The following is a 15,901-nucleotide window of genomic DNA, read 5'->3' on the forward strand; positions in this document are numbered from 1 at the left end:
AAAAGAATGTCGAAAATAACTTGAGCTACAAAAATGGCCGTTAGCAGAAGAAGTATTGATGAAGCTGCTAAATACCGCCATCCATAAGGATAAATATACATAAAATAAAATAAAAACTATAAAGTTTAATTTCTAATGCGCTTAGATAGGTTTCCATTGAACTTTTATTGAATTAATTGATATCGTTTGGATGCTGCACAACATATCCAAACGGTAAGATCAAATACGTTTGGTTTAGTTAAGAAGAAAGAGAAGAGTTTTGTTTGTTTCTTTGATTGATTGAATAATTATTGTTCTTCAGTGTCGCTAAAAACTGCACCATTTCTGAGCACGGAGTTCGATACGTTATCTCTAACATGTTTTTTTTTTCTCTCTAAAAATTACTTACAAGCTATAGTTTGCCTATCGAGATCTATCATGTAATAGGGGTTTTTTGCATCTACTTTCTGCTTTTTTTGTTTTTTGATATTCCTCAAACCATCCGACTGAGACCTGTGAACGGTGAACGAAGATGTGACCCCTTAGTAGTAATAGATAATCGAGCCGAAAGGAGATATTTAGCTTAGTGTGATAGAAAACGAATTGCTAAACCACGAGGCTTAGTAATGCTTATGGCTTATGTAAAGAAACGTCCCAACAAACCCTACCCAGCTGCAGGGAAAATGGGAATATTGCTTACTTATCGAAACCATTCCCAAAATGCTTCCTAGACCAACGTATTCGATCTATTGCCGAACTTGGGAGTGTGTGTGTGTGTGTGTATGATTTTGCGTTCCTCCCACCAATTTCTCGTATCATTTTGAGCGAATCGTCCTAACAGTCAGCTGTGTACGCTTCCATTATTCTGCTGCGGCTTCAAGAGGAAAGGTACAAATATATCACCGCGGCCCCTCATCCTGTTCCTTTTCTTAGGCACCGTTGGTGCAGAGGTTGGCGAGCTTATCGGAAGATCAGTTTGTTCAGCTCCCGGCCCACATCCGTCACGTATTGCAGAAAGTCCGGCTGCAGACTGACAGTCCAGTCGTGCAGGTTCGTTTTGCTGCTACATTTCCCCCCGTACCGATGGACAAAGAGCAGGGATCGATCTACGTCGAGCGTTTTCACGAAATCCGGCGTGCCAGCCGTACGGTTGTAGTCTTGCGGCTTGTACACTTGAAACGGCCGTTCGGTTGGGTTGGTCATAGCGACATCCACGTCGTACAGCAGGTTGTCGGAAAATATTTTCTTCCTCTTGTCAATGCACACCGACCGGCTGGCGATGGAAAAGCGCGACACGTCGCTGGACACTTTCCAGGCGTACTTCAGAAACTGGTTGTTGACGCGCAGCCGGGAGCTGGGATAGAGATACTCGTTGATGGTTCCGATGTACGTCAGCTTGGCCGCATTGTAGTTGCGCATCAGGCAGTCCATTTCGATGAGCAGCCGGTTCTGGTGCCTGTCGGCCAAATCGAACGGGAAGTTGTACGGCAGCAGATTGATTTTGATGCCGTGGCTGTACAGCAGCGACGCGGTCGCACCGTTCAGCGCATTGCTGTTGTACACGATGAAGTCTTCCACGCCTACTATTTGGTGATGCAGGAAGTACTGCAGCACAGCGGAGGGCATGCGAAACTCTTCCTCCAGCTCGAGATAGTCGGTCATGTCGACGCAGGCCGTCATGGTCATCTTTTGCTGCACCGACCGGCTCTCCAGCACCCGCAGCGGAACGTACCGCTTGATGGATTGCGCCGTGTCGGTGTATATGACCTCGGTCGGCTGGCCGAAATCTCGGGCCACTTTGCAGAGCAGTTTGTACACGACGAACACCTCACTGTTGGGCGCCTTGATCGAGCCGGTAGGATGGTCGAGCCGCACGAAATGCAGCTTGCCGGTCGCAACGTCCCCCGTGCCGTGCTGTATTTGGCATTTGAAGTTAACCGCTGCATGCTCGAGCCCGACCGCTATGCTGATGACCGTGCCGCCGGCGGCCAGCTCGTTCTTCTGCCAGAACGACGAGTACACGTAAAAGCCATCGCCGAGCCGCTGCCAGGCCGGCAGCGGACTGTCGAAATCGTACGGAGAGCTGTGCAACCGGGTGCTGTTATCGATGCGTATCAGGCTGGCCGCATCGTTCCGCCCGAATATGTTGACCACCTCGAGCACGTACTTGAGCCGGTTGTTTTCGCTTTTGTACACCAGCAGTATAACGACGCAGGTTACCGACAGCAGCACCAGCGCCAGCTGCTGGTACTTACGCATTGCGGTAAAGCGCGAAAGGTGACGATGCGTAGCAGCAGCAGCACAGCACCACTGGCTGCCACGAGGATTGCGACTTTTGCTCGTCGTTGCTACGGCGCTGCCTGGACTGCTCTGGCTACTAGCGCTGTGGTCACACACGCACACACTACCTGCGACACGGTTTGCCGGAACAGCCCCTTTATTGCCTGTCCTGTGCACAGGATCGTCTTCTCTTAGCTGCCAACACTACCCATCGATTGCTGGGTGTGTTTGGGGTAGGAGACGGGTGCCAATTTAATCGGCGTAACTGCGCGCGGCTCGCAAACACGGCACCGATTTTCTCTCTGGAATTGTGTTATTTTTGTTTTGATGTTTCTCTATCCGGGATTGTGTCTATTTCGAGGTTTGACAGCCAGCGGCTACAGCCGGGCAAACAGTTGTCGGTACAGTATAATTTAATTTTTACACGGGCTCGGGTGTACGAAGCGCTCGTGAATCTTTTAATATTATAGGAAATGTACGAAAATGCTATTATGATTAAATAAAAATATTGTTTACATCCCCGAGAGCATAAAGAGATATGTTTGTCCCCAACGCCGAAACCCGTTCTTCTGTACGTATTGCGTATTGATGCAGTGTAGCGTGAAGTGCAAAAACAAGAATGATATCATTCTGTCAAATTATTCTAAACGACCAACTCACGCAAAACTTGTGCAAGTGGGCTTTTCTCGGTCCGTACGACAATAATAAACGCAAGAAGAAGTGCGGATCGGTAAGTAAGCCGTCGACCGTTCCCTGTCAGACTCTTGGATTGAGATATTTTTAGCCTTCCCCATCGCTGTGCTGTGGCTGTTCCGTTCATTGATTTTGTGGCCGAAGATTTGAGATTGTTTGTTGCAGTGGTGTCGAGTGGCGAACGCGGATAACACTGCACTTACGTGTACCACCTCCCAAGATGACTACCACGCAGGGATCGGGCTCGCTGGACAATCTGCATCTGGCACCGCTGCGTTCGCTGAGCGACTTCCTGCTGGAGTCGGCCCGCTTTCAGCTGCCCAACTTCCAGGACTGGGAAAAGTGGGGCAAGCGGGTGGTGAACAATTTGCTCTACTACCAAACCAACTACTTCCTGATGAGTGCGGCCGTCTTTCTGCTAGTTGGCCTGATCCACCCGATGAAGGTGCTGCTCGGGCTCACCATCATTGTGGCGCTCGTGTACGTGTTTGTACGATTCTTCGCCCAGGACGCACGCCGCTCCGTCGGGGCCGACCCGAACCAGCAGCCGAACAAGTGGGCTGTGCTGACGGGCACTGTGGCCGGCAGCTATCTGGTACTGTACCTGTTTGATTCCGTACTCATTGTAGCATTTGCCATACTGCTGCCTTTCTCGCGTGAGTAACCGCTCATTATAGAGCTCACAAACAGAACGTATCAAAAAGATTTAAATTTTCTTTCTTTCTTCTAGTGACCTTCGTGCATGCATCGTTGCGGCTGAGAAATATTAAGAACAAAATCACCAATGCAGTGGAAATTGTCGGCGTGAAGCAATCTCCGATGGGACAATTCCTCGAAGCAATGGGTTTGATGCCAACGGCATTCTAAACATTAAATACTTATCCAGAGAGTGTTGGCGGTAGAAACGGTCTCGTCTCGTGCACGGGAGAGGACATTTATTTTGCTTTTTCTCGTGAGGCGATAATTCGAGTGTTTTTATTACCATTTCCGCCATTAACAAAACTTTTGCAAAACGTTCAATCAAGAATGGCACTGAATGAGCGAACAGAGGAGCGGTTGGTTGCTACGCATATTGAGAATGCTTGGATAAAACAATACATTACACGTCCCAATGTGAAGCTGCTAGTCAAAACAAAACAAAATGTATCGACCGATCATAGTGTTTCTCTTTTGCTCTGAATAAAATAAGATTAAAATAACGTTGCGTTTTTTTAACCAATACGCAGTACGTAATACTAGAGTTCTGAATGTTCCTGTTCGATGCGCTGGATTGCATCAGCTGGTGCACCATCTACCGTGGTTAATTAAGATGAATCACGAGCAACCACACACGCACACACGCATAGTACTCTCGAATTACACAGAATTACGTGGAAGTTTATCCGTCTCTTGCCTTGCCGCGTCACACATGTCATCCATCATTCGCTGAGAAAAATGCCACCCATCAACCAAGGAATTGATTTCCCATACACCGTTATAGACGTTTATTTCCACAGGTCGCAACGATACAAATTATCATCAGATTTATCACAATCAGTTTCTCAAACATTAGGGAATTGGTCTGCGCATCATCGGTATCGCATGCAGATCTTCAGCTCGCGTGTGGAAACGACGTAGGCTGATCAGGCTGCCAATGGCAACACAATTAAATCCAGTGTCGTATAAAGGTGTTGACGGGGAAATATGATGAATTCATTGGATCAAATAGTTACAACTCTAATTATCGTTCCACCAAAATGGAGCTTACTAATATAAAGTGTTGTGAGCAGACAGGGACATCTGGAGGGTGCTGCTGCGGAAAATTCTTCATGAAGCTTATTTTTTTCTCCTGTAACCTCTTCTCCTTCCTTCCTCGGCAAAGCGGACTAATTCAGACGTTGCAATATTGCCGCATTCAGCAGTCCCGCTTCCTTCAGCGTTTGCGCACCATCGCTCAGCTCCTTGCTGGGGAAAGTTGTCATGAGCGCAAAGTTCTGCGCGCCATACTGCGGCCTAGCATTGACGATGTAGCGGCGCACGTGTTCTACGGTGTGCGCTTGGTTGAACCGGGCCGACAGGCGGCTTCCATCGATCAGTCGTATTTGCAGCATCGTGGTAGGTTGAGCACTGTCTAGGGCAAGCTCTTCCGCGGCACGCTTTTCATTTTCTTCATTGTTTCCGCTTGCCTTGGCGCTACTGCTAGTGCCACCACTGCTGCTGCTGCTGCTGCTGCTGGCCGTTGCCATTGGTGGAACAGGGCTACCGAGCGTTTGGCCGGAACCACCGAACGCTTTGAACGGCTTGCTACGCTTCACGTACTCCTCGTGACGGTTGTCCTTCAGATCGACGCGGAACATTGTTTGTCCCTTTGATCGTAGCTCCTCTGGAATTTCGCCCCGGGTGATAGATTCGAAAAACTCGCGGTTGGCCGGATCCTCGTACAAGCGCAGCTCCCCATCGTTGATGACAAATCCCTGACGCCACAACGTCAGCGTTACGACCTCCAGATTCTGCGAGCTGGACGATGCGGCCGTTCGGGCTCCGCGTGGTGTCACTTCCTGATGATCGTCTTCCGTTTGCCCGAGACGGTAGCCAGTGCCGGCATACAGCGACCAACTGGAGCCGCCGCTTTCCTCGGAAGGGTCAAACGTTTCCAGATTACCTTGCTGCGCGGAACGGAAGATTTCCGACACGTAATCCTTGATCGGATTCTTCCGCGGTGGTCCTAGCACCTGCTGACCGGAACGTTCTGAGCCGCCGGCATAGAATGCCTGGCCCTGTTCTTCTTCATCTTCCGACGAGGACGAATGTAGTGTATGGAGAGTTGCAATGCTACAAAAGAGAGAGAGAGAGAGAGAGAGAGAGAGAGAGAGAGAGAGAGAGAGAGAGAGAGAGAGAGAGAGAAACATTATCATCTTCAACGCCATTCGATGCTGCGTTACTTACTTTGACTGTGGCTTTGGTGCTTTCTTTGCCTTCGCTTTTTCTGCACGAGCGAATTGAATCGACGCAGGCTCCGCCGGCGGATTTTCTTCGTCGGAAATGTCAGCATCCTCGTTCTCGCCCTCGTAAAAGTTGCTCAGCGCAACCTGCACCGGGAACGAAACAAGGACAGGATGTTTGCTTAATCGAAAATCGCCAATGAAACGCACTATGCTCACTTACCTGCAATTCTCCGTTGGCGGCATCGACGAAAAACTTCGCTCTTTCCTCCGTAGCACCGGTAATCTGTGCGAATTGTTTGACCTGCTCGTTGTTGCTGGACATGGTGCGAGATTCAGGCGCTTCGACACGAATTCTTTGTCCAAGACAATGGCGCTGCTTTTCAGATACTGTTAGTTACCAAGGATACAGAAAACGCACAATCCGGGGGAAACGAAATAAAGTTATTTTGTGGAATATATTTTGCAAAGCGAACGCAACAAACTCGGAACTAGCAACAACTGCATTTCTGTTTGTCATTCCGCCTGACACCCGTACAACACGGCGAGGGTTTTTGACGTTCAATTATCGCTGTATCTCGCTCATTTTCTCTACCCTTCCTTTACTTGTCTACAGGGCTCGTTTCAAAGTGTGCTTTTGTGCCTCCCTCTTCACTTTACAGTGGAGCGCAAGGACCGTAAAGATATCAGGTCAAGTTATAAGCCCGTTTTGACAGCTAGGTGGAAGAAGAATCGACGAAGAAAACTGACAGTTATTTTCCGCGTTTGGCGAACGCTTCAAGTTCTCGAAGGAAAATTTCCATTTTAAATCACGGGCTGTGTTCTAGTAAACTAAAATATTCACCCAAATTGATCTCCACCAAATATTGACCATGCAAAACGTAAACAATCCATCAATACTGTTGTGGATAGACGTGCCGAGCCCTGGATTCGCCATAGCAGTTGCGCTGCTTATGGTCGACATCCAGGAATCGACACTGCGCTCACGCACACTACCACTCCGCACTTAGCGATGCGCGCTAAGTGTGTGCAGTGCGCACCTAACCCGAGAGAGTGTGTAACAGGCTACCGGTCGAGCAGGGCTCCCGGTAGGGCTCACGGTGCGGCTCGTGCGCGCGGCCCCATACTTCAATGTATTGTTTTGTATTATTCAATAGTGTAATAAATGTGTATAAATGTTCAAAACATAAAAAATACATATACAAGCGGAAAACCATCTGTCAAAATCGGAGCCCAGGGGGGGGATCGCCAAAAGCGCTATAACTACCCAAGCGCCATAGATTAAGCTTAAACGACTGGAAAATTGAATATCCATAGGAAAAAAATGAAAGCTTCACAGCTTCATTGGTTTGATCAATAGATGGCGTATTACAACTCATCATTATATTGCTATCCTTTTCTTGCAATGTGTTTCGACAAGTTCATCTTATAATGACCTATATAGCCTTCTAACTTTCCAAGCAAAAATCTATATGAATGGTCGTGTGGGTCAGATACGTGGGTATCAACACCAACGACCATTACTCAAATCTCACTTGCTTCAGTACTGGTGGTTTCCGTTGGAGTTAGTATTTAAACAATCGTATCGCCGTTCTAGTTCTAGCGATGCATAACTTCAATGCGAAACCATACAACAGTACAGAGGAAATGAGAAAGCTCTCCTCCAAGCGAGGAGGAAGCTCCACAGGTTGGGTATCCCACAAACAGATGGCGCCACCAGCTTTTTTGCTATTTTTAGAATGCATGAGTCGTTTGCCGTCTGCTAAACGAAGTCTTTCTATATTCCGTTTAGGTAGAGAATTTGAGGCGTTTAGAAGGCGTTTAGTGGTCGTTTAGTGGATTTGTGGCACTTGGGTACACCTCATTATACATTCCACCTTGGTGGAGCGCCTTTTATCCGGGCTTCTCGGGACTTGACCTCGCCCGGATATGCGAATAACACGGATAATGAGACAAATGATATATTTTATCAACAATTCCTGATTAATTATTGGAACATTATTTTAATTTTTTGATAAAAATAACCCAGATTTTATTAACTTCACGTTTTTCCAATGAGAATATTTGAAATTTGCCATGAATTATAGCGTTTTTTTTGTGATGAAAAAGTGCTCTTATAACCGCTTTTTCAAATATCCTCCTCATAACGCAATATCACCTTTGTATTGAACTGTCATTTCTCAACAGCACGGATTAACGGACAGCCGGATAAAAGGCACCCGAATAAACGGTGCTCCACTGTACTTCAAATACTTCGTCCACCTTTGTTCATATACCTTTCGTTGTGTTGGTGACAATTCTCGCTCGTTGTTTCATGCTATCTCTTTCGTGCATATCGCGCGATAAAACGTAGACAAACTTGGTGGTTGACTAAATTTAATGTGTCCAATTTTGTTCAATTATTTGCACCGGAATCGTGTACAGTTTAGTACAAATGTAATTAAATCCCAAGTGCCACAAATCCACTAAACGACCACTAAACGGGTTCTAAACGACTCAAGCTATCAACACAAACGGAATATAGAAACACTACGTTTAGTAGACGGCAAACGACTCAAGCATTCTAAAAATAGCAAAAAGCTGGTGGCGCCATCTGTTGGTGGGATGCCCAACCACCAGCGGAGCTTCCTCGCTTGGAGAGCTTTATCATTCCCTCTATACTGTTGTATGGTTGGGATCTGACCACACGACCATTCATATAGATTTTTGCTCGGAAAGTTAGAAGTAGTGTTGGGTCAAGAGTGAAAGAGGTACCTCAATCGCTCCGCTCTTCTTATTGTGCGCGCTCCCGCACTGCCCACAGGAAAAACAGGTAGCTCCGCACGGAGCGCTGCACACAGGAGCGATTTTGCGATGCGCTCCCAGGAGCGAAATTTCGCACTTTACTGAGCGCTGCACGCAGAAGCGATTGTGCGATGCGCTCTCAGGAGCGAAATTTCGCACTTTACTGAGCGCTGCACGCAGGAGCGATTGTGTGATGCGCTCCCAGGAGCGAAGTTTTCGCACCTCACGGAGCGCTGCACGCAGGAGCTAGAAGATGTGCGCTTGAAAGCTTCGCACAGAAAATGACGGCTTGCATAAATCCAGGCTTTAACTTGAGGAATGTGAGCGGAAAGCGCCAATTATTTTTACTCACCTGTTTGAAAGAAAATATTTTCTTATGATTTATGCAAGCTAGTGTTGGGTAAAGTAGCATAATGAAGTGTGCTGTACGGACACGCACGCACATCTCAGTGTGCGGTGCACATTTCGCACTGTGCGCGCTCTCCGCACTGTGCGCGCTCTCCGCACTATGCGCGCTCACCGCACTTTTCGCACAGTGCGAGCATAATCCGCACGGTGCGCGCACTTTTCGCACAGTGCATGCGCACTCCGCACTTTACGCACACTTCGCACAGTGCGCGCACTTTTCGCACACTCCGTACAGTGCGCGCACTTTTCGTACACTCCGCACAGTGCGAGCACACTCTTAACTTGCTCAAACCAGGTTGTAAAATACGGGGTTTCTCTAACTAACTAAAGCTTCAACTGTAACCTTCATTTCCAAATCGTAAAATCCCAATACGAGGTTGTCAAATGTATGTCGAACGTACACAAAGTAACCAATGACAGATCATTCGAGAGAGAGAGAGAGAGAGAGATAGAGACAGAGAGAGACAGAGAGAGACAGAGAGAGGAAGGGAGGGAGGGAGAGATAGAGATAGAGAGAGAGAGAGAGAGAGAGAGGGGGGGGGGAGGGGGAGGAGAGAGAGAGAGAGAGAGGGAGAGAGGGAGGAGAGAGAGAGAGAGAGAGAGAGAGAGAGAGAGGTTGCACTTCTTCGCTCTTCTTTTCCACCCTTTTACGCATGGCGAAAGCGCAGAACGCTGAAACACACGCGCACAACTGAAATCAATACAATTTAATCATCGTTGGTCCAAGGCATTGGGCAGAGAGAGAAACATAATTCTTTGCCAGTGTGGATGGCCGGTGCACGAGCACACCGAAACTGCGCGGAGACATTTTCTGCGAGAATCGAATGCACACAACGCTGCGCTTGACTACCATCGAAAATCCGTTACACAACCACAAGCATACAACACATCCAGACAAAAATTTAAATGCCCCGAAACACAATATCAACACAGTGGTCCGTGGCCGGAGAAATCAAGGTCCTTGAAAGAGAACAGGTCGAAGCGTTTAGAGTAAAATGACAGAAAGCCATGGGAAAATTTTGACAGTTAAAGTGAACATTGTTTATGTTTAGCGATGGACGTTGCTATGGAGTGAATGGAAGTTTTGTTCAGCATTTTGCACTCATTTCCTTTTAGAATATTATAATAATTAGCATCTAATTAGAATATTACATGGCTTATTCAATCCAAGGATCTCTTTTATCATTCGTCGCCAGTTTATAAGAAAAAGACGGTATACATATTGTACCAGTGTGTGTCGATTGGATGTTTCATTTTACTCTCAGTGTTTAATTGAAAGTAACTAAGACTTCTTTTACCCACTTCGACATGTTAAACTTTTCGTTTTCCAGCAGGACCGTTGCAAACGGTAGTGGTTGTGGTCACGGAATGGCAAACAATGAAAAAGGTTATCAACGTTTCTGAACACAGAGTAGACTGCAATTACTTCTCCTTTATTCTCCAGAAGTGATTGACCGCAAGAAATTTAACCAATATAATCTTCCTAGTAGTAAAATCGTCCACTTTTCCGCGTTTACTATTAGCCGTTTGTTTGTAAACACTTTTTCATGAAACTGTCAAAAGCGAGCTGAAAATGGCAACCTAGCAACGGGCTTTGCATCGACCTGTTCTCCTTAATAGATCTTGGGAGAAATTATCAGGAAAAATCGGCTGACACCAAGCACGCGTCTCTTTCAAACAACTATGAACTGTGAAGGTCGTAGGTAAACGACGCTCCAGTGGGATGAGGTTTCTCTTGAATTTGGCTGAGATGAAACGTATCTGTGTTGTACTCGGAGCCACTGCTTTGCGATTGTGCAATAAAACAGACAGCTGGTTTCACGCGAAAACTGCTATTCGCGTCGCAGGCTTGCGATAGCAGGACATGTTTTAATGCAAAAAAAAAAATATTTTCACTCGGAGCCCTAGTCAAATTTTGTAATTAACTAAAGAAAAGGAGACATGGGACAGGGCGAGAGGGGGGGGGGGAGATGGGCATGTGTGTGGTATGAATGTGTGCAAGCAATTTATGGACCTTTGATTCGCCCCGACTTGAAGTCGTTGCACCAACGGATCGGAGTCGCTAATGCTAACTGATGCTAATGCTAAAAGGCGGTTTGTTAAAATATGCTCAGTACTACACCACCTGTGCGCGCACCGTGCGGAGTGTGCTCGCACTGTGCGAAAAGTGCGAAGTGCACGCACAGTGCGGAGAGCGCGCACAGTGCGGAGAGCGCGCACAGTGCGAAATGTGCACCGCACACTGAGATGTGCGTGCGTGTACGCACAGCCCAAATAACCAAATCGTCCTTAACCCACTGTAAAACCACTTCAAACCACGTGGGTTTGTGGTGGTCGATTCAGTCGTTAACCCACCAAATTTAGAACAATCGGAGCTGCTAGTTCCGATCCGATGTATTATCTTGCCCCCCTTAACCCACCTTTTCCAAAAATGCTTTGAGGAAAAGTTTGGCCAAGGGTTGGCTTAGGTCAATATGCTGGACAGGATTATAACTCCTCGGTTGATTAAATTCATTCACTTACATCACTGCTCTTCAACTTCAGCAATATTATTAGTCTATAAACTATGCACTGACCAGCGAAATGGAAAAATTCATTCGCAAGTAAACAAACACACATATACACATATACATAAAACATGTTTGTTTTACAACAAACCAACTTAAACACCCATGTTTAATTGCTTCCTTTGCACAATTAAATAAAATTTTAACACAGGTAAAACATGTTGAGCAATAAATTGCCCGTGCATTAAAAACCTGACTTCAAAAACATTGAAGTGGCTGCTTCTGTGGCCATGTGGCTTAACCCACCAAACTGATAGTTTATTAGCTTTGTTTGATGGAATTGGATTTTTAGTACAAGAAATTGGTGACGTTTTCGGTATCTTGGTTATATGGGAGTAGACTTCATTGTGCTACTTTACCCAACACTAGTTAAAACAATGAGCTAGAAGATGTGTGCTTGAAAGCGCGAACCGTGAATTGTGAACCTTCGCTCCTGCGCATCGCACAATCGCTCCTGCGTGCAACGCTCCGTGAGGTGCGAAACTTCGCTCCTGGGAGCGCATCGCACAATCGCTCCTGCGTGCAGTGCTCAGTAAAGTGCGAAATTTCGCTCCTGAGAGCGCATCGCACAATCGCTTCTATGTGCAGCGCTCAGTAAAGTGTGAAATTTCGCTCCTGAGAGCGCATCGCACAATCGCTTCTATGTGCAGCGCTCTGTGCGGAGCTACCTCAAGCGCACCGCACACTTTAGAGAGCGAGGGCGGTGCGCTCCGCTCTTGCAAAAAAGCTACTTGACCCAACACTAGTTAGAAGGCTATATACGTCATGATTAGATGAAACTTGTCGAAACACTATGCAAGAAAAGACTGCAATATAATGATGAGTTGTAATATCCCATCTGTTGTGCAAACCAATGAAGCTAGGGAGCTTTCGTTTTTTTCTATGGATGTTTGATTTTCCAATCGTTTAAGCTTAATATGTGGCGCTTGGGATGTACACTCTTAAAATTTTTTGCCGAATCTCGGTTAATTTTGCCGAGATCTGCACAACTGAAATCTCGGCAAATATCTCGGTTAAATGTCTGTTGCCGACATCTCGGTTAATGACATTTTGGTTTGACGTTTACGTTTAACCGAGATTTTCGGTTAGAGCAAATCGAGATTTCGGCTAAATATAAAAACAATTTACTTTTATTTTAGTGGTTTTATTTGCGTATCAAGTGGGTTTATTAAGGTAACATAGCAGTCTGAGCCCATGATGATGGCCAGTATACACCTTCTGCAGCATGATATCACCATCGTGTCCCTTACTGTAGCAGGACGGCAGGAAGTCACCCTATTCTTATGAGAGTTCTGGTGTGATGGGTAGCGTAGGGACAGGCGCCGATTTAACCGCCGGAGCGCGGGCACAGCGTTTAGATGTGGTACAGGTACAGGAAAATGAGCCGGGCACTGGTACAGGCACGGTTCTGTAAAGCGGGCAGAGTGAAACGAGGTTAAGTGAACCCTGTTTAGATTTCACGTGACGAGTGTTGATACTTACTTCGTGTAGGTGACTGGAAATGAATCCTAGAAGCCTGAACGGATTAGCTTCCACATCTGAGCCTTGAGTAGGGACTGCTCCGAGCGATGCTGTGAAGAGCACCGGCTACGTGCGCTGATGGAGTTTCCTAGCCCCAACCCCGCTCCATACCCGTGCTCGATCGCACGCTACTTATGCTCGATTTTTCACGCTGAGAGACTCATTTAAATTTATTTTTTTACACTTTAAATTTTACATCACAACATCACTCCGAAAGGTTTTCGTTTCATTAGCACGAGATTAACAGAATGGCGAATGACAGATAGAATACCGAGCCTCGGTTAATCCAAATAGTAAAGCTGAAATCTCGGTTATTTTGACCGATGAGCTCGATGACAGCTGTATTAACGTATGTTCTCGGCATGTGGTGTTGCCGAGTTTCGGTTCAAATATTTATTGAACTGATATTTCAGTTTTAAATGGTACTGATTTTCAGCTACTGGGATTTTTTAACCGACATATCAGCAAGAATCGGAAGAGCCGACTGATTTCAGCAGTTTTTGTAACCGAGGTCGTGAAATATTTTTAAGTGTGTAGGACCCCGGAGGATCAATGAGGGGGAGGTGAAGGAGTGGTGGAGTGTATTTATTTTGTTGGCAATTTAATTTTGTCCACCAACACAATCACAACCCAGCGCGAGCTTATTGGCAGCCGTCTTGAACCCTCAAAAACCCTTACAACGCCTTACAAAAAGGATCGCCAGTGAGGAAAAATAGCACCGATTTGGAGGCGCTGGCGAGCTCCTGAAAACAGTTTTTTCCCGGCTGTGATTATTGAAAATTGACAGCTACTGTTTATGGCGTGAATTATTTGAAATTAACCGCGAGTCGAATTAATTCGTGCATATTTAGAGGAACTTTAAAAAAAATTGTCAAGTCCATCATTAAAGGAATATTTTGTGTACGCTTCTCAGTGCAGCAACTACAAAAGGCTGAAGTTGAACGGGAAGACAGCAGGAACGAGAGAGCTATCATTATGTATAGCTACGAGAATATCGTCAGGTTAATGTAAGTGTTTTGCTAGTGATTTGCATTGAAAACACATTTTTTGAAATGGCTTGGTGAGAACTGCGTATCTATACTTTCCCAGAAGTTAATATGGAGCTTATTTATTAGTTAAAACGTACTTTTAAAATGAGTGTTATCACAACACAGTTATCATTAAATCGAAAGGCGTGTTAATTCTTAATATGTAGATATATTTGTGGTTCTCTGTTTCGTATTTTACAAATTTTGACTATGTGTTTCATATTATTCAATGCTAATAGTAAGCGAACATATTACGCAGACACTTGAACTGTTGGAAAAAATCGGAGCCGATACATAACTTTTATATGGTAGCGTCACCGAAAAAGAATTTTCTCTCAATCATCACCGATTGTTCCGAATCTGAAACATGTAAACAACACGCCTTGTTATGTGATTCCTCGAGGCAATATTATTTGCTTGCGCATACCTGATCCATGCGTAGCGTTTCGTGTGTCTGATAAACCGAAACAACTGCGAATGCATGCCGGGTGTGAATATACCGACTTGAGGACCTTTGTAGGCCCCATCAGATTGCGCCACTGCTGAATTGCATCATTCCCTGACAGTAATACCACTTCGGACGGTCCACTTGAAATGAATGAGGAGAAGGATGCTACTTCATTAAAGGTTCACTTATTAATCTAAATATTTTCTGTGCGCCGTACCTGGTCATAAGTGATACTAGACGTCGGAAGAAGAATTTATTCCTATGCTCCTCGTAGAACTTTTCCGCCTCATCCCGGGAGAGATTTATCCGCTTTCTTGCCACTACCTTTAAGCCGCTTTTTATCAGCATTTGCTGTATTGTTTGGTAAGCGATAGGATTTTTGAGGCAGTGGGGTTTTACGATTGCTAAAGTTATCATTTCGTTGCGATTCACTGCTGCAGACAACGCGATTTCGATGCCCGGCTCACTTTGTTTATAAACAAAGAAATGCCACAGTTGATGTGACGTTTGCGGCGCTGTGAAAAATTTCATAAACGTCAAAGATAATTGAACCAATCATTCCGATTTTCCGTCGATTTTCATTTTACAAATTTAATAATTATTCAAACGCATAGTTTTCCATTTTTATTTAAATTGTCCCATGGCAATTGTTTTCTAATCCTTCTTACGAACAAATTTGTGTGATAGCTAAATAAAACAATAGCCAATGTTTATGAATTACCCATTTATCAACATTTATTGCATGCACCCAACATTTTTTCTTGTGCTGTTCTTATCCACGATAAACGTACATTTTCTAGTTTCATTTTTTTTACATTTAAAACATATACCGTGTTGATAACGCTGCTTCGCCAAAGTGTAAAAGACGTGTATCACCGTGCATTGAAAATTAAAACACATTTTTCGGCATCATTTTTAGCTCTTTGTCCCTTTTCACCTTTTTTTCTCCCCGCACCGGAAGAAGTGGTGGTGGTGTTGGAATAATCCCATCACAATTGTGTTGTTGCAAGCAAAAGATTTGCAAATTGACCTAACTTCTAATAAAAAAAGAAACAAATGACTCGTCACGTTCTCCGGTATGCGTTGCAGGAAAGCTTGTCGGAGCATATTTTTTCCGTTTTCCATAGTTTTGTTTCGTTCTGCCAATAGTGATAGTTATTGGTGTCATTGTGGTTTGCTTTCTGAAAGCGTTAATCATCATCCTGGAAGTGTAGAGAGATAAAAAAAACGTTAGAAACGTGCGCATACAATAGAATAAACTAATAATAATAT

At 45.3% G+C, this 15,901-nt stretch overlaps 4 protein-coding genes across 5 annotated transcripts; 1 reads left to right on the forward strand and 3 right to left on the reverse strand.

Moving 5' to 3' along the window:
• Positions 1–370: 370 nt before the first annotated feature.
• On the reverse strand, positions 371–2,515 carry LOC121602540. The gene has a single exon (XM_041931305.1). The coding sequence runs from the start codon at positions 2,236–2,238 to the stop codon at positions 940–942; it is 1,299 nt and encodes a 432-aa protein (XP_041787239.1). The 5' UTR covers positions 2,239–2,515; the 3' UTR covers positions 371–939.
• Positions 2,516–2,874: 359 nt separating this feature from the next.
• Positions 2,875–4,151, forward strand: LOC121602542 (PRA1 family protein 3-like). Of its 2 annotated transcripts, none has more exons than XM_041931307.1 (3): positions 2,875–2,989; positions 3,044–3,608; positions 3,683–4,151. In XM_041931307.1, exons 2-3 carry the CDS (start codon positions 3,173–3,175, stop codon positions 3,817–3,819), a joined length of 573 nt encoding a protein of 190 aa, XP_041787241.1. In that variant the 5' UTR covers positions 2,875–2,989; positions 3,044–3,172; the 3' UTR covers positions 3,820–4,151. The 2 variants fall into 2 exon arrangements, with proteins under 2 accessions (XP_041787241.1, XP_041787242.1); XM_041931308.1 differs by having other exon boundaries at positions 2,881–2,989; positions 3,097–3,608.
• Positions 4,152–4,408: 257 nt separating this feature from the next.
• LOC121602541 (NSFL1 cofactor p47-like) lies at positions 4,409–6,448 on the reverse strand. Its single transcript, XM_041931306.1, has 3 exons — positions 6,097–6,448; positions 5,878–6,020; positions 4,409–5,763 (listed from the first exon to the last, which is right to left on the reverse strand). The coding sequence occupies exons 1-3, from the start codon at positions 6,196–6,198 to the stop codon at positions 4,818–4,820; spliced, it is 1,191 nt and encodes a 396-aa protein (XP_041787240.1). The 5' UTR covers positions 6,199–6,448; the 3' UTR covers positions 4,409–4,817.
• Positions 6,449–14,337: 7,889 nt separating this feature from the next.
• LOC121602545 (nucleoside diphosphate kinase 6-like) lies at positions 14,338–15,113 on the reverse strand. Its single transcript, XM_041931310.1, has 3 exons — positions 14,847–15,113; positions 14,609–14,769; positions 14,338–14,541 (listed from the first exon to the last, which is right to left on the reverse strand). The coding sequence occupies exons 1-3, from the start codon at positions 15,044–15,046 to the stop codon at positions 14,483–14,485; spliced, it is 420 nt and encodes a 139-aa protein (XP_041787244.1). The 5' UTR covers positions 15,047–15,113; the 3' UTR covers positions 14,338–14,482.
• Positions 15,114–15,901: the final 788 nt, after the last annotated feature.

This window comes from Anopheles merus, unplaced genomic scaffold, assembly GCF_017562075.2.
Source record: "Anopheles merus strain MAF unplaced genomic scaffold, AmerM5.1 LNR4000500, whole genome shotgun sequence".
Taxonomy (NCBI): Eukaryota; Metazoa; Arthropoda; class Insecta; order Diptera; family Culicidae; genus Anopheles; species Anopheles merus.